This window comes from Armigeres subalbatus, chromosome 3 (genome assembly GCF_024139115.2).
Source record: "Armigeres subalbatus isolate Guangzhou_Male chromosome 3, GZ_Asu_2, whole genome shotgun sequence".
In the NCBI taxonomy this organism is placed as follows: Eukaryota; Metazoa; Arthropoda; class Insecta; order Diptera; family Culicidae; genus Armigeres; species Armigeres subalbatus.
Window position 1 is genome coordinate 313,915,333 of NC_085141.1, and position 19,274 is coordinate 313,934,606.

A 19,274-nucleotide genomic window follows, 5' to 3' on the forward strand; every position below is an offset into this window, starting at 1 on the left:
TATAGCAGCTTTTACCACAAACTCAGTAAATTTAATATAAAGTAACAGGTCAACGTTTCTTCTATTGGCATAGCAATTTCTATTATCAGCAATGAGTTTGCTCCCTTTAGCAACTAGACATGGAAGTAGAAAACTGGTAATGTATTGGTGCCAAATGCTGGTTGTTTATATCCTCCAGTAGTAAAATTCATTCATATTAATCGGCCGCACGCTCATCTCGCTTCACTCAATTTTGGAACAAACTTTATTATTTATCAAAACTGGCTTAAAACAAAACATGAATTTTTAGCCTTGGCATCAATTTTATGTCATGTAGACAGATAGGCAAAAGCATTTAAACACATTGTAAAACAAATTTAACCCTTATGCGGCCAACAAAAAACAGACGTGAATGGCAGATAGGGTACTAGTGTATTCAGATATTGACATTTTCATAACTTTTACCATTTTCAACCTATTTGAATAATGTTGGCCATTTTGAAGAAGGGAACTTATATGCTTTTTGTCCGCTGCCAAGATTTACATCTTTTGTCTTTTGTAATGCCTTGGAGTCGTAAGCAAAAGTCTATCAACCAGTTTCAAAAATACAACTTGCTCTTTGCGGTCCTTACATGATATGTTTGTTTAATAAACAAAAAATCATGGTGGTTGTCTACAAGACACGACCGCTCGACGTAAACTACGTAAAACCAAATCTTTACACATAAGAATGAATTTTTGTCTATCTGCCCTTACAGATTAGGAAACGGCATGAACATTTGTATGTAGAGGTTTTGGGAACGATAAAGATTCTTATGATGGTATTAGACCCCTCCTCTTCTGAAGGGGGGACTCCCATACAAATAAAGTACAAATTTCTGCTTTAATCGAAAATTAATCTAAAAAATGGAATCTAAATTTGCAAATTTCGTCTATTCTTAACCGTCTTTTAAATAATGTAAAAAATAAAAAAATATTAATTAATTTTAGGTGAAACGAAGCTCGTCGGTTCTGGTAGTATAGTATATTAACAATATATTCCACCTCGTAAGTCTTCATATGTTGAATAATGGGCAGCACTGTCCTATCCAGTCCACCCCATTCTTACACTACGTTTCACAGTTGAATCATAGGTAATACCCTAAAAGTAGGCAATTATTTATGGTTGAAATTGCGCTATGTAGGAACGGGAATGGTTATGATTTTTTTGATGAGCTCGGAAAGTATTGAAGTTGCAAAAGGAAAACGGTCCTGTCAGCCACATAAGGGTTAAAATACTACGGTGTTACTATCACTTTTGATATAATTCATTCTGCGTAAAAATCTGAAGCATTTGTATTTTAACACTTTTTTTTTAATAAATGCCATCGCCGGATATTTTGTTCATATTTTTGTTAAAGTCAACTCACATAGAATTGTTCGTGGTATCTTTTTAGCGTGTGTTTGATATGCTCACAAACACATTCTTCCACTCTATTCCGAAGTGTGCTGCTGTCAAAGAAAACGAACAGTCCCGATTTTATTTAGTGAAACATAGAGCAAATATTGCATAAATTTGCTCTTTGTGGTGATAATCAAGTGGTGATAAAGTGTAAAAAGTAGTTTACGTACTTAATTTGTCGTGTCATACGCAATAAATAGGAGAAACAGGCGATCCAAAAAAGTAAGTAACAGTTTCCTTTTCGTGCACTGCTTTCTTTGGCAATGCAATAATGGCAAGGATTTCGTAGGTGCAAATTTGTTTCGGTGATTAACACATCAAATCTTGCTACTTTTACACAAACAACTTATTCAAATGAAAGCTTAGACTTGAAATTGTGTGATTGAATCAAAATTATGTTCATAAATAGTGTATGTTTGCTGGAAAACGCAAATATTGTTGAGGGTGCCAACAACTGTCGCACCCTGCCAATGCCGTATTCTACCCTAGTCAACCCTGTGATGTACCTTCGCAGAGCAAACACCACTCACGGATGACTCGACACGGCATTGTAGATCAAACAAACTGCAACAACGACGACGACGCCGACGACAATGGATGGCGGTGTTGTTGACGACGCAACAGGTTGTTTGCGGGTCGGGCGCGAAGGTGGGTACTTTGAAGATCGTACTTTTCGTACCAAAAATACGCGTACCCCGAAAAGTCGTTGTATAAATTCATTGTTTCGCGTCGGCGGACGTTTATTTCCATCCGCGCGTCCGTCTCAAGTAGTTGCTTGTAGGTGCAAGTCTGGTATTTTTCGCGCAAATCACACGATTTCCGTTTCAACCACTGCCGGCATTATTATTGTGCCCAAGCATCCGCGATTTATATTTTGAGTTCTTATCCAGCTGACTTTTTTTTCTTCTGATGATGTGCGAGTTTACCCAAGCTAAACGCACCCATTTCTTGGACTTGCTTGGTTACTCACGGTTTTTTTTTTGTCGCAGCTATTTATCTCGCGAATTTTTGCTTCTGGTTGTATCCCGATTAGCTGGAAATACTTGGAACTATTTATCATAATGCAAATATTTATAGACACAAAGCATAATGCGTTACGATGGTGATATGTTCGTGTACAAATATTTGTAGCTTGTGAAGACCACTGATTTACAGTTATTTCCTCCCGATCGGGATACCGCTGGGTGAGAAAATTGCTGCTACTTGAACAAGATTGCATACAATTCGGGACCCTAAGCGAGCAAAAGCTACAATCGTTATTGCGAGTCACCCAAGTGGAAAGTCGCTTTCGCGGCAAAAAACAGTCTGGCATTCAATCTCAGGAAATCGTCTTCATTCGTCGCCGTCGTCGTCGTCGTTGGCATCATCATCATTAGCGTCGTTTTGCACTCCGCCAGTGTTAAGTGACCGTACCTGATGCAGATTTTTCTGCACTTCCATTGAGCGCGTTTTCGTTAATTCAAAATGTTTTCTCAAGAAGGCGGAAAAGTGAATGCCAAATTTTGCTTTTTTGAATAGTGAATCGATTCATATCTTTCTTTTTACGATGAGTAGCGTAGCTAATACGTGAAGCAGTACAAAGGAGTGATTTAACAGTGACTTTTCCTTTTCTAAGACTTGTTTAGGTTGAGAAAGTATGAAATGAAAAGCAAATAGTGTCTCGAAGCCGGTGGTATTGCAAATTCAACAATTCGTGTCAGTTCAAGTGCTGAAAAATTATTTGTTCCTGAAAAGTGTTCTCAAGCAGACAAGAAAAATAGAATGAATAATATGAGTTTAGCGGTAAATAAAACAATGAAGGTAAGATTGAGAACTAATTTTAGAGTAGAAATGATAACACTACAGCGACAATAATCAACAAAGAATTAGGGAGAAAGTGCTAATAATGGAGCCCTTAACGACTGAAATTTACTTCAGTCTCTCCGCTAGAGCCAGCCTCTTGATAAATTGTATAGTTCTGCTGCACCAGATGACAAGCAACTAGTCAAAACAATAATTTTTACTGCTAAAGCAAGCATTTCAAAATGATGTAGCTAGCATGCCTATTATGGCCACTCCCGGGTGCATAATACGTAACCTCGAGTTTGTTTCTATACGTATATTATGGTCCCCCCATCTGATTTGTATGTTCCATTCCCACATGTTCCTTGTGCCTATTATGGACCCCCTTGTGTACTAGTATTGGATCTCCTTAGCGTATTTACTTTTACAAATTAGTTATTATAACTAAGTGCCTGCTTTCTAGTCCATAACAAACGTATGGAACTGCTGTCCTGTAACATGAAGCAACTCCATCCGACGTAAATTTTCAGACAATTGTCGATTCCAGCGTTCAATTTGGAATTCAGGGGGTCCATTATACGAACGGGGTCCATAACAAGCACTCACTCCCTATGATGTGCACATGCACAACATAATAGGAGATCTAATTATAGAAGTTTATTGGAGATAACCATTTACATTCGGCAAGAATCAAAACCAAGACTCTAGTACTCAAGACGAGACGTCCTTCGTTAGGGTGACCATATGAAATTTTTCAACAGGAGGATAATTCATCCAAATCGTGACGAAGAAGGAGGACATTTGATTGGAAAGGAGGACAGGCGAAACAAGAAAAAAAATTCTGTGCTCGAGATTATTTTGATCAGTTTTTCGATATTTATTCAACTAAAAATATTATATTCATAAGTATTTTGCATACTTATTTCTTCGGAAAATGGTTTTATAAGTAGGGGCTAATGCAACATATAAACTATATAGTATATATATATATATATATATATATATATATATATATATATATATATATATGAAAATAGAAAAAAATAGAAGAGAACGAACTCTCCAACTTTATAGAAGAAATTTGAAATATCAACAGTGAGTGAATGTTAAACATCAATAAACTTGCATTGTGTGCATTATTTAATACAACTTTAGCAATGAAGAAGGAAACATCATAGACATAATAAATGAAGAACTTCTTCTTTTTCTTCAATGGCTCTACACTCCAACTGGAACTTGGCCGGGTTTTCAACTTAGTATTCTATTAGCATTTCCTCAGTTATTAATTGAAAGGTTTTCTATGCCCGCCATTGCATCTTGTGTAGCAAGTACAATGGATACACTAGGCCCAGGGTGTCGAGAAAGTTTCCAACCCGAAAAAATCCTAGACCGAACCGAGAATCGAACTCGCCATCTCCGGATTGGCAATCCTACGCCTTTGCTCTCAAAGTTATTGGAAAACTATCCTATAAAATATTGATGGCATGTGAAAGCACCTAAACGACTGACGCTACGACTACGACTCCAAGAAAGATGAAAATTTATTTTTTTATCTTCTATCTTCTATATATCTTCTTCTATATAATAAAAATGAAATGGTCTGTGTTCGTATCCGCATAACTCGAAAACGGCTGGATGGATTTTCTTCATTCCTTCAGCAAATATGTTAGTTATCGTTTCCGACGGGTTTATATGATGTTTTCAAATACGAAAATCACGAGAAAGGTTGGGTAAATCGTGAAAAACTAAAATTAAGAATCATGTGGAAGTTTCGCATGGTCAGTTCACAACGCCCATTTCCGCCCACTATGCAGGACAACGTCTGCCGATGCCGAAATGACAGATCGAAATTAACTCGAGCGAGATCGGACTGGTTCGCCTAGTTTTATATAAATTTGGAACTTAACGTTTCGATGGAGAATATTATTATGTTCATGTACATGGGCGCAGCCCATCAATGAAATGTTAATTGACATTTCCCGTCAAATATTTTAATTCGCTTGATCGATTTTTATATAGAGTCAACTTTCCCGTAGATTCTATTTTTTTATGCCTCTCACTAATTTTAAAATTTAAAACAAAAAATCGAAAAAAAATGTGTTTTCCAAGTTTGATTGATTTAGAATCAACATCAGGACAATTCTGCAGCCCGGTTCACACAGCTCTTTTTCAGTTGTTGGTTGATTTTTTTCAGATCAGTTTTAAAAATAGTTGACAGCCTAAACAAATATAGGTTGTTTGGTTAAGTCAAAGAATTGACTAAAACAGTAAAGCCGGTTATAATTTTTGGCTGAAAAAGTAATGATATGTTTCAATATTTTCTTCAGCTAGAACAAGAAGAAAACATCTTTTGATTTTTTTTTCAATGTTATAAATATTCAAAAAGGAGGACATTTTAGCGCAAAGGAGGACAACCGATTTCAGTTGTCACCCTATTCGGATAGCGACGAAAAAATACTACGGAAGATAACCTTGGCATTGACTTCTTCGGCTTGGCCACATTTGTCAGACGTTGAGGAGGGTTGGCAATCTGCGGAACAAGTATTATTTTCAGCCGCTTTCAGGTTGATATTCGCAAACATCTTCAGTCGTTTCCTCTGGGTTATCGTCTGCTGCTCAGATACGGCCGGCTTCTACTGACACTGACCAGTTGCTCCGAACGCCTGGTACCAGGGGAAGATTGGTTAAGCCACCTTGACGTCGGTCTTTTTCTCCAGCTTCCGGATTAGTTATCTGAATTTCCACGAAAATTCCGCTTGAATTCCAACATTTTTTTTTTAATTTACTCGGCATTTTCTTTAATTCTTGCGAATAATCATATGAAAATTCCAAGAGAATTCCACAAATAATTACTTTACGGTGGTAATACAACAAAGCCACAAATCGGCCATCTTGGAAGCCACGTGCTTTTTATTAGTGATTTTTTAAGAGCACAAATTGCGAGAATCACACGCCCATGGGAATGAAACATACTTAGATCGTTTATAACTTATGCTTAACAATCGACTTTAATTTCAGCATTGTTCGAAAATTCTTACACTAGATTTGAACTTTTGATAATAGGAGTAGAAAACCGTGTGGTGAATTTAAAATTCACCATACGGCTTGATTGTATAATCACCTTAAGGTGGTTATAGAATGAAGCCCGTGGTGAATTTCAAATTCACCACACGATTATTTACATACATTTCCTAAAGCCCAAATCTGGCGTAATAGTTTTCTTACCGTGCCGAAACTCAAATTATGATTGTTCAGCATAACTAAGCAAACGATCTACCATTATTTCAGCCCCATACGCGTTATGGTTCTTTCATCTCGTGCTCTTGAAAAAAATATTGTGGTTTACAAAATGGCCGATTTCTGGCTTTATTGTATAATCACCTTAAATCTCCATGACGAAAAATTCTTCGGAGCAGTGCTTGTCGTCTCATTCATTTGAACGCCGAATAAAAAATCTAGTCAACAATGTTTTGCCCCTTTCGGTTTTCATACCTTCTTTTGATCAGTGCCTCTTTTCAATTGAAAGGTTAGGTATATTGTACCGCTCATAAAAAATCTACTCCTCCGTTTATTTTTAGTCGCAACAAAAAATAAGCACCAGATAGTCGCCTAAGAAAAAGGGTGCTTTGAATTTTTTTCGAAGAAATGGTAAATAGCAAGAGAAAAAAAAATTATTTCTGATTCCAATTGTTTTATTAGGTGTTCTTTCACAAATTACGTAACGCTGAAGGGGGAGGGAGGGGTCAAGCCGAGCGTTACGGTCCATACAAAAAAATTAAACCTTCCATACAAAAAGTGTTACGTGGGGGAGGGTGTGGGTCCAAAATCACCAAATTTAGCGTTACGTAAATTTAGAAAGAACCCTAGCCCTTTTGTTACCGACAAAAAACACCCTTACGTTACCGACAGGGTACCCACGGACTTAAATGATCATAACATTGTCAGTTTTTCACCGACTTTGACGATTTTGGTTGCTACGGATTTAGGAACTTACCCTCTATTCGATACATGTTACATAAAACCGATTCGGATTACCTGGTTACCGGAATTCCGGATTTACTGGGTCAAGTCCCAAAGTTTGTATAAATTGAAGATATATAGTCAACCAAATAAAGATTTCTTGCGTCATAACTGATGAACTTCGTTGGGAATTAAAAGAATATAACTTAATTACGTTACAGGACCATCTTATAATTTAATCCCGGAGCGGTTATTCCGGAAACAGGTTCCCGTGGAGCCTTAAGTGGTCACAAACTCTTTCGGAAGAAACCCTAGCAATATGGGTATCAAAATTCATGAAATTGTTCCGGAAGCATGGTCTTTTGAGTTATTAGGCCATAGGATGGTTTGACAACGGACCTGTCATCCTAGAACAGGTTCCCGTGGGGCTTAAAGTGGCCACATACTCTTTCGGAAGAAACCCTGGCAATATGGGAATCAAAATTCATGGAATTGTTTCGGAAGCATGGTCTAATAAGTAATTGGACCATAGGATGGTTTGACAATGGACTGGTCATCCAGCAACAGGTTCCCGCGGGGCCTAAAGTGGCCTCAAACGCATTAAGAATAAACCCTTGCAATGTGGGTATCAAAATTCATGAAATTGTTTCGGAAGCATGATCTTATGTGGAATTAGGCCATTCGATGGTTTGACAAGGAACCGGTCATTTACAAACAGATATCCGTGGGGCTCTAATTTAGAAGAAACCCTGGCTATCTTCTTTTTCTTCTCCAATGCTATTACATGACAACTGGAAGTTGATCTACTTTTCAACAATTCTATCAGTATGGGAGGAGGTTCGGTTGTGGGCACCCTTTTATGTTTGGTCCACAACTTTGGCCCTGGTTGATCTTATGCCGACATTTGTATAGGAATGGAAAGCTATATGTATAACCTTACTACTAGCAAAGAAATTAGTACGATTTCATCAATTTGAAAAAAAAATATTGACAATTTAGAAAATTTGACATTTCCATTTTGCAGTTCGGTTGTGGGCACCTTTGAAAACTTAGCTAAAAATTAAGAAGCATGAATAAAAACCACCCAGGTTTAAAGACAAGGAAAAGTTTATACATTCTAGTAGCCAGGAGACACACATCAATCCACCTAGCAGTGATGATGCCTCCCTCGGAGCATTAAGAAGGATGTTGAAAAAATCACATAAGAATGATCTAAAGAAGCACTTTAGGTAAATGGGTTTCAATTTTTCATTGATTTACGTTTTATTGGTATGCATCACAGTAAAAAAATCCTGAATAATCACCCTAGCGGTAACAGTGTCTTTCTCGTTCATTACCAGTGAATCAAAAATCGAGTGGGAGCAATAAACAAAGACAAAGTTGTCACGATGCTTTGTATTGATACGTTATTTTGCATCTTTATCTTTGTTGCTTAACGTGAGCGACAAAGACAAATCATGCCAGAAATTTAAGACTCCACCAGACCTAAGCGATTTCATCGCCACGACGGCGACAACTAGTCGCCGCGATTCTATCGTCGGGTCACTGCAGGCAATGTTCTATTTACGCTTCCATACCAACGGCGACAGAATCGCTGTCGCCAAGCGATAGAATCGCGTCGCCACTGTAGCGTCGCGTGTGTTTGGGGGAGCCTTTATTCTGTACATGTGCTTCAAATGATATACACGGAAGAAAAAAAGGACCCAAAATTGAGTATTTTTAAACTTACTTTTGAGTAGCAACCCTATAACCAGAGACCGGCGGAGTGAAAAACTGACGAAATGGCAACGTATGAAAATGCATGAAATCGTTTAAATTATACTAGCAGCACTTGAACTTTTTGCTTGCTTCTTATGGAAGCAAAAAGTAAACAAGTCGAATAAGGTACCAGTCAAAACGATTAATGCAAGAGATGGCGTTTTTTCAGTGGTAGTAAAATCGAAATTTCATCACTATAAAACTACTAATCAGTGCAAACTAAGTGCAGGAGAATATCTTTTCACCTCATACTTCATTCCTTATCACTACTTTCTTCTAAAACACTTCCATTTTCCATAAATTTGCAAAATACTTGATTTTCCCATACATTTTATCGATTTCCAACTACCATTCTTCCATGAGCTCATGGTGAAAATTGTGAAAATCTCAGAACATAGAGTAGCAGGCTTAACAACACAGATAGAAACGCCGGTATCGCCACTCAGTGACGAGTACCGTAAACATGGTGCACGGAAGGTTGTTGTCTACACTTTTTACGGCTGCTGCACCCTGGAAGTAAATGTCATCGAAGTAAACAGTCGGTCCCTTATTGGAACCGCTTCTGACGGTTCGATTGGAAACAAGATGGCGTCTTCGCCGATCTCTTATTCTAGTATTTCTACTTTTGAGTTATTTTTTCTCTTCTCTTTCATCCACTCTTTCTTTTGTTGTCAAAAACAAAAGAGCCAAACAATCCAACGACGCCAGTTCAATACGGGAAGCCAATTTTGAGTTTTATTACCTGAGGTCCAAATTGAGTGAATTAAACTTACAGTTGAGTAAATAAATTTTCCGTTGGGTACTTTTTTAACATGGGAGTAAAGGCAAACTACTTCGACCCTACTTTCTCAATTTTGGCTTCCCGTACGGATGTTCGAGGTTGGGTGAATTAAACTCACTATTGGGTAGTTTATTTCTTCCGTGTACGTTTATCATTAACATGAAGATACAGAACAAAGTCTGCGCTTCAATCGACACGCAACAAACATATAGCAGATGCAACACTGTTTGGAAGAGATTGAATATGAACTACCCGGGGGCTCCATCGCTGTAGAAAATGGCTGGTGTGTTGAACGCTTCATTTGAAAGATTTTATTTCACAATTGTTTCGACGAGGCACCTCATCACCACCTGCATGCTCCCAAATACCTAGAAGAAAACTACATCAAACTAAATTTCTGGACGAATATCGGGAAAAGTTTTATTTCATACATTATTGACACACATAAAAGATAAGGGATGTACGTTGGAAAATCGCAAAAGTTACTTCTCAGCATATTATCCAATTTGTCCAAATTATGAACAGATTATCTGGAGCAGAGAACTCTGTCAATCATATGGGGCCGTCCAGAAACCACGTGGTCATACATGGGGGGAAAGGGGGTTGGAAAATGACCACGATAAACCACATCGGGAAAGGGGAGGTATGACGGCAGATCCACATGGTTATTATTTTAATATTTGATAGTAACGAGAAATTCTCAACAAACAATGTTTAGCGGGTGAGTAAAGTATACACAACATTTAAATAATCATTAAATGCATAAGAGAAACTCCAAATTCTTAAGAAAATATTGGTATCAGGAGTAGAGTTGTTAGCCGATCCGAAAACCATCGGTGGTGACAAGTCTCTTAATTTTGCTCAGCGGGGGCTTTTTGGGGATCACACCGAAAGTGAATTTAATGGGCAGTTATGTGAATCAGCATGGCCATTTTTTTCCTTGTGCTTTATTCTAATTATTGCTAAAATAAAATGAATCTGCCTGATATTTAGGATTTCCTCAAAGTATTCTTCCGAATTCTTAATTTCCTCAAAGATTTTATTTATTTCTCAATTTACTCGATCTGCTCTTTAGAATTTCATTAACAAATTCTTCTAACTTCTTTAGGAATTTTTGAATCCCTCCAGTTTTTTCCGGAAATTGTTTTGGTTGCATTCCTTTAAATTTCTATTGAATTTTCTTCTGAGACAATATTTTATTTTCCACGAGAATTTCTATTGGATTCCCACGGAAAAATCTTTCTAATTTTGACCGGAATCAAAACTCTTCTGTTTTTGAAATTTTGGAAAATTCCATGGCGCTAAAACTGCTGGATAAAATGGATATCTAGGAGTAAAGTTTCCATAAAACTGTCTTTAACAGGGAAATTATTAGATTAAACATTATTAAATCAATTTAAAAAAAATCGATAATTTAAATCTAGCTGCAGCAATCGTGCACTATCGCAAAACTTTTAAACCACATCTCATGGTTCAAGTTCACATGAAATAGAAATAAACTGTTAGAACCAAGAATAAAATTTCGAGAAAGATCCGAAGCGAAGTGAACAATGTTGAAACAAAAGATCTCAACTAGTATAGGAGGACTTCTAGATTTGGAAGATAATTGTAGGAGCATATAGGAGCAAAGCAATATAGGAGGAAACCTTTAATTTAATATTTAATATTCACTTTAGGTAGATAAATGAACAAATGTTAAACTATATGTCATTCATATTTAGGTCCGCTACGGATTTAGTATAATCTTAAAAATCGACTTCGTTGTGGTTAACCATTTTAGTTTACTCAATTATTCGTGTCGACTATTTGTTAACCTAAATAAGACGATCTGATAATAATCCTTAGAATGGACTGCCTGTCAAGAAAATAGAAAACGAGCGAAGAAGACATGCGATTGTGAGAAACAACAAAATCCTTAATGACAAAGTATATGGCGACCATTTTACAATCCTCTTTCAAAATTATTAAAACTGATTTATATATATATATTTTTTTTTATTCTTTATCATAGTGATTTTTGGAGTAATTTACACAGTTCATCACTTAACTGATTTATAATTAAATAGTAAAGAACGTAACGTGCGAGAGAAATGGAAAGTTCCATGCGGTGAAAATAATTTTTGATTTTTTTTTTAATTTATCTTTTCTTCTTTTTAACTTTTCGTCAGAACTGCCTTCTATACCGTTACATTTTATCATCCTCCTTCGCCGTTTCTGACAAACTATTCTCGCTTAACTTTTCAAAAGGACCTAAGTAACATTTTTTTAATGAATTAATTTGAATAGCGCAAAAACAAACTTTTTATAGAAGGCCCGGAGACCCATAGTGTTATATACCAAACGACTCAGCTCGACGAATTGAGGTGATGTCTGTGTGTATGTGTGTGTGTGTGTTTTATTTTTTTCTTCCTAAACAATGGAGGGGGAATCTGCTCAACAGACATCCTGGGTTGACCAGGAAGTGCGGGGTTAGGGGTCACCTCCAATGAGGGAGGCAGGACTGCATCCCCGACCCGCTAAACCGTTTCCATTGCCGCCAAGCCCATCGTCCCTTCGGTACAACCAGAAAGTAATGCTTTAAAGGGGGGCCAGTGCATAACGCACCCTCGAGGTTAGCTGCGTGTCCTTGCAGCATCGAACATCGTGACTCGCTTTTTTAGAAGAACACCATGGTATCGTGCCAGCGCATTGCCGGCTTTCCAGGTGGCCTTACCACCCCCTACCCTATGTCCTCGGAAGGTGGGCAGGGTCGACTTCGCGCCAGCTTCCCTCTGCACGACTGGTATCAAGAATGATGATGCCGCGTGCATCCCAAATTGACCTTTCTGCGATAGGGCCTATTCGCCAGCACACAGAGGGACTTGCCGACGCGGTGCCTACGCCTGCCCTAGCCTTGACGAGGACCCCTTTCCGTCCTCGGGCTCGGAACCCGCCCGGTTGACCGACGCCGCGAAAGCGACGATACCATGTTGTTCTTCGCGCGGCCACTTGTTCGATAAAAGGATCGAGTTCGACCACAGGGCACCGGTATGACCCATGAAGCCGACTCCGAACCCTTGGACCACCTCTTATTTGCGCCTGAACTAGCCATTCCTCGAGTCCACGCGCCACCTTCTGTGTAGCTCCGAGACGATTTGGACGATAGCCGATAAAACGGCGTTCCAGCCAACTTCATCTTTACACATCCTCCGGACTAGGTTGTCCGGGGTAGTGTCCAGACCACATGTGGCAAGCATGTGGTCGCGCATTGTGCGAAAACGCGGGCACACGAACAACACGTGTTCCGCCGTTTCCTCTAAACCTACGCACACCGGACACTCGGGCGAGGCCGAGTGTCCGAACCGGTGTAGGTACTGTCTGAAGCAACCATGGCCTGTAAGGACCTGGGTCAGGTGGAAAGTAATTTCCCCATGGCGCCTCTTGACCCACGTACCTATCTCCGGTATCAACCATCTACCCTTAGTGGAACTGTCCCACGCACGCTGCCATTTGACCATTGAGGCCAACCTGACAGTCCTACGGATGCCCCTCGTGCCGCGCATTTCGAAGCACTCTATGTCTTCACCGATAACGATGTCAATAGGCATCATACCGGTGATGACGCAAAATGCATCGTGCGACACGGTACGGTACGCGCTCGCAACTCTTAGGCACATGAGCCTATACGTACTTTCTAACTTCGTTCTGTAGCAGTTAATACGCAGGGCCGTGCCCCAAGCTGGACCCCATACCTCAGTATAAACAGAGCAACACCAGCCATAAGCTTGTGCTTGCTGGCATAAACAGCAGAGCTATTGAACATCATCCGAGACAATGCCACTATAGCTGTGGAGGCACGCTTGCAGGCGTAATTGACGTGGCTGCCAAAGGTGAGCTTATCATCGATCATTAACCCCATGAGTTTGATGGAGCGTTCAGAGGTGACCGCGCAGTTGCCTGCCCTTATCACCGCTTGTTGCTCCGACTTTCGGTTGTTAACAACAACCACCTCAGTCTTGTGGTGAGCCAGTTCTAACTTCCTGGAACTCATCCACTCCTCCACAATTGCGATCGAGTGGGCTGCAGTCAACTCCACCTCTTCGATCGATTCGCCGTAGACCTCCAGCGTAATATCGTCAGCGAAGCCGACGATTATCACGCCCACCGGGAACTTCAACCTCAAGACACCGTCGTACATGACGTTCCATAACACCGGACCCAGTATGGAACCCCTTGCGGAACCCCTGAGGTTATGTCAACGCAGTTCCGACCCGCCTCCGTGTCGTATATCAGTACTCGATTCTGGAAGTAGCTTCCGAGAATCTTGTACAGGTACTCGGGAATTCCAAGACGCAGGGGCGCATCTGCAATAACTGCCCAACAGGCACTATAGAAAGCATTCCTCACGTCGAGAGTCACTACTGCACAGTAGCGAACTCCCCTCCTCTTACGCTGGATAGCTATCTCCGCGGATTTGGTAACCGACAAGATAGCGTCTACGGTCGACTTACCCTTTCGGAAGCCAAACTGGTTACTCGATAGACCATCCGTACCCTCTGTGCGTATCAACAACCTGTTGAGGATGATCTTCTCGAGCACCTTCCCCGCCGTATCAAGCAGGCATATTGGTCTAAATGCCGACGGATCCCCCGGTGATTTTTCCGCCTTTGTCAATAGGACCTCGTCGGCCACCCTGGCAGCTCCACAAAGTGAGGCCAGGGACTTGGGTCGTGACGTGGGAAGAGCCCCGCGATGATCCTCTCCAGCATCTCTGGAGACCGCTCTGTAGGGGCCATCGCCCTACGTGTCTTGGCCATTGCGACCCTATAGGCTTCACCCCATGGATTCGCGTAGGCACTTTGACAAAGGCCCTCGAAGCAGGCTGTTTTGCTTGATCTAATCTCAGTCTTCAGAGCGGCTCTAGCAGCCACGAACGCCACCCGTCGTTCAACACGCTTCTCTTCTGTGCGTGCTCGCTGCATCCGCCTCCGTGCTCGTAGGCAGGCGCGGCGCAGGTTCGCAATTACTTGAGTCCACCAGTAAGCCGGTGGCCTCCCATTCCTAGGGTGGACTTTCCTAGGCATGGTGGCATCGCATGCACGCGAGAGTACTGTTACCAGCTGCTCGCTGCTCCGATCGAGAGTATTGTGTTCGCGGCGGAGCGCTTCCTTAAACACCTCGTCGTCGAAGTATGATGTCTTCCACATACGAGGGCTAGGCCTCGCCCCTTCTTCCGTTCGCTGAATGCTTATCGTAGAGTCGATACTGTAGCGAACCGCCAGGTGGTCGCTGTGAGTGTAGCCATCATCTACCCTCCAGTTCGAACTACTCGTTTGGCCAGGGCTCCAGAACGTAACGTCGATAATCGACTCGGCCACGTTCCAGCTGTAGGTAGCCAAGTCCACATCCAACATGGCCAGTGATTCCAGCAGGATCTGCCCCCGTTGATTCGTGGCTTCAACGCTTCTCAATTCCACGACCCAAGCGTTGAATCCCCCGTTATCATCACCGGCCTGCGCCCCATCAAGTTAGCCGTCAAACAATCTAGCATACGACCGAACTGCTCGATCGACCTTCGAGGAGGCGCATAGCAGCTGGAGAAGAAGACCCCGTTGCTTTTGGCAATGACGAAGCCCTCGTGTGTCGAAGACACCAACTCTTGGACTGGGTATTTCCCCGTTGTCCATAACGCCGCCATTGTAGACCCATCGGTAACCCAATTACCGTTCCTGGCGGGTACCCGGTAAGGAACTGCTATGATGGCGATGTCCGTCCCCCATTCAGCAACTGTCTGACCCAGCAGTTGCTGGGCTGCATCACAGTGGTTCAGGGCGTGTGTGTGTATGTGTGTGCGCAAACTAATCTCACTCATTTTTTAGGTACGTACGTATATATAAACGTACGTTTATACGTACAACTCCTGTTCAGAAAAAAAAAAATATCTTTTTGCAACTTGTTACACAAACTACTATTTTACGACTTAAGACATTTTGGAACATAGAAAATTTTTCGAAATAAAATTGTTGCCAAATGTCTCAAATATGCATGATACGTCAAGATGTGGTGTTATCTCGAAAAGTTTTTTTTCGGAAAAAAATGACTTTTTGGGACTTAGGACTTTAAGGACTTATTTTAGGGATTTCTTTTTTTTTGATACCAAATGTCTTACAAATGCATGAAACGTTTCATGCATTTCTAAAACACCTGTCATCATCAAAATTTTCGATTTCAATTGGGAAATTTTCGTGTTTCAAAATATTCAAACTTTGACCGCTTTGGTCAAACACTTAACAGATTGATTAGTCAGATTGAGCTGAAATTTTGCATTCGGAATTTTTTTTCGAAGAAATGAACCTTTTAAGCACTACCCGTTTTTGAAATTCCAAAAGTCGATTTTCATTGGAACCCTAATGCACATGTACACACACATACTTACACATATTCAACACACACAAACACATATTCGACGATCCACTGGATATTTCGTCGGACGAAGTTTTGCTGATGGAGTAATCAGTCTTTATTCCCCGGGATGCATACCTGCCACAAGCCTCGAGGAAGTCCCTATCTCTCTCATCGTAGTCGAGCCTCCCCAGCCAGCGTACTTCAGTCATCCCGGCCCTACGTTTGAGTTGGGAGACGGGATCTTCCGAGCCCCCGTTACAGGCAAGTATCGTTTTCTTCCAAGCACTTCGTTTCCTGATCCATTCACCGCTTTCAGTCTGCCGCATACGTCTACTCATCGTGCATCGAACCAGACTCATGCCAGCCGCACTAAGAAAATTTCCTTCGCTGACGCCTCTAGCTTCCCACCAGGACGCACAACAGCCACAAGCACAGAGGAAGCCCCTAATCTACTCAACACAGTCGCGCCCTTCCTGCCTTCGATCATCAGCCGTCATGGTCCTGTGTTTGGGTTTGGAGACAGGGGCTTCCGCACTCTTCTTTCCGCTTTTAGTGAAACCATACAGGATTCTACTCTTCCGCAACTAATATCTGTGATCAGCGAACTTCCGCTGCGGTCAGCTTTTACTACTGTCAACCATTGTCGCCAGACTTTGAATCAACCTTCAGCTGCCTCATGCTCGACGAGATTATCACCGGGACGCATATTTGCCGACTGCCCTGAGGAAGCCTCGAATCCCCTTAACACGGTCGAGCCAATGCCGCCAGCGTTTAGCAGTCGTCCCGGTCCTGTGCTTAAGGCAGGAATTAGGGGCTTCCGAACTTCCAACGACGGCAAGTACGATCAGCTTGAAATTGTTTCTACCCCTGATTGTGTTCCGAATTCTAGCACTACCACCGCACAACGGCTTCCATCGGAAATCGCCATTACTACCAAAATGTTGGCGCTATGAACGGCCTCATAGACGACTACCAGCTGGCTGTATTGGATCACAGCTACGATATTTTAGTCCTAATCGAGACGTGGCTAGACAACAGAACAGTGTCAAGTTATGTTTTTGACGAGGGTTATGAAATTTTCCGTTGCGATCGTAATTCGAGGATTAGTAGGAAAATTACTGGAGGTGGTGTCCTAATTGCAGTTAAGTCGAAACTCAAGGCGAAAATGATTGAAAACGACGACTATGGCAACGTGGAACAAGTATGGGTAGCTGTTCAACTTACCGACCGTCGAATATTTCTGGCCGCAGTATACATCCCTCCGGATCGTACTCGCGACTTGGAGCTAATTAATGCACACTGCCGCTCTTGCTCTCCGATTGCAATGCAAGCTTTGCTGCTCCTAGGGATGAAGTAATAATTTTCGGCGACTTCAACCTAGCAAGAATTTCCTGGACTCCGACTCACAGCGGTTTCTTCCGACCGGATCTCGAATGTTCTACCTTGCACGTTGGATCAATTACTCTGCTGGACGGCTATAGCACTGCTAACCTCTCCCAAATCAATGGCATAACCAATGAAAATAGTCGCTCTCTGGATCTTTGCTTCGTTAGTGGTCGTGACACAGCTCCTTTCATCAACTCGGCACCAGCGCCCCTGGTCAAAGACGTTTCTCATCATCCTGCTCTTGTAGTCACTATAGAGGAAAATATATGCCTGGATCACTTCAACCCACCGACTGCTGTGTCGTACAATTTTCGGAAAGCCGACTACATAATTGGAGTACTTTCCAGTTTGAATTGGGAGGATGTTCTACATGCCACTGACGTCCATATTGCCGCACAAACCTTATCCAATATCCTGGCGAACGTCATCGATAGACACGTTCCGAAAAAAATCGTGCGGCCCAATCGAAAAATCCCGTGGATGACGCAAGGTCTTCGTTCATTATAGAAGACAAAAAAATCTGCTTTAAAACAATTTGCAAAATTCCGTACTCTACCACTAAAACGCCACTATGTTCGACTCAACTATGAGTACAAACGGCTGAGCCGTTTTCTTTTTCAACGCTATCAAAAAGACATACAGTGACGACTAAAAACCAATCCGAAATCGTTCTGGAGCTATGTGAATGAGCAACGTAATGAAGTAGGCTTGCCATCGTCGATGGCACTTAATGGGGAATGTGCTAACACACCTCAGGAGATTTGCAATCTATTTGCTACTAAATTTGCCAGCGTGTTCGAAGACGAGAGACTTTCAGCCGAGTCTATTACCGCCGCGACCAGTAATGTTCTATTGGCCAACCAGACGCTCGGCATCATCGACGTTGGCGTGGAATCAATAACATCTGCCGCATCTAAGATCAAGACATCGTATAAACCTGGACCCGATGGTGTTCCAATTGCGTTTATCAAGAAAAACATCGCTTTGCTTCTAGAGCCGCTCCACTCGATCTTCCAGCTCTCCCTTTGTAGTGGAATTTTTCCATCTTGTTGGAAATTGGCTGACATGTTTCCCGTGCACAAGAAAAGAAGCAAACGAGACATCAATAACTACCGGGGTATAACTTCGCTATGTGCTATTTCCAAGCTATTCGAGATGGTTGTCATGGAGTCGCTTAACGCACATTGTAAGCAAATTGTAAGTGTCGATCAGCATGGTTTCACAGCAGGACGCTCAACGGCCACTAACCTGCTTTGTTTCACATCTTACGTAACTGAAAGTATGAATACAAGGGCTCAGAGGACGTAATATATACGGATCATTCGGCAGCCTTTGATAAACTCAACCACGACATTGCGATCGCAAAGCTCGATAAGTTAGGAGTTAATGGCAGCCTTCTTAATTGGTTCCCTTCATACCTCTCGGATCGTCAACTGGTGGTTAACCTAGGCGACTTCCGATCGACCGGCTTTTGCGCTACATCTGGTATTCCTCAAGGCAGTCACTTGGGACCGTTGATATTTCTCGTTTGATCTACAACCCCTGCATATCCGCAGAGATGTTTGCCGAGCATTGACCGTAGCCGACATGATGCAAGGAAGGACGGATTGTGAAACAATCTTGCAGGAAATAAATATAAACGTGCAACCGCGGCCGTTGCGTAATAATTCAATGCTACGACTCTCTCATCACCGTACTAATTATGGATCATGGAGTGCCATTCATGGTTTTCAACGTGTATTCAACAGAGTGGCATCATTTTTTGATTTCCATTTGACCCGTAACAAACATCGACGGAACTTC

General features: G+C 41.6%; 1 protein-coding gene across 6 annotated transcripts in view; it reads left to right on the forward strand.

The window, feature by feature from the left end:
- Positions 1 to 2,061: 2,061 nt before the first annotated feature.
- LOC134220833 (heterogeneous nuclear ribonucleoprotein A3 homolog 2-like) overlaps positions 2,062 to 19,274 on the forward strand; it is a 48,799-nt gene continuing 31,586 nt past the window's right edge. The window contains exons 1-2 of one of the 6 annotated variants that reach the window (XM_062699950.1): positions 2,062 to 2,197; positions 3,036 to 3,220. In XM_062699950.1, coding sequence (XP_062555934.1) covers positions 3,182 to 3,220 — 39 coding nt within the window. In that variant the 5' untranslated portion in view covers positions 2,062 to 2,197; positions 3,036 to 3,181. The other 5 variants (XM_062699949.1, XM_062699948.1, XM_062699951.1 and 2 more) reach the window with 5 other exon arrangements.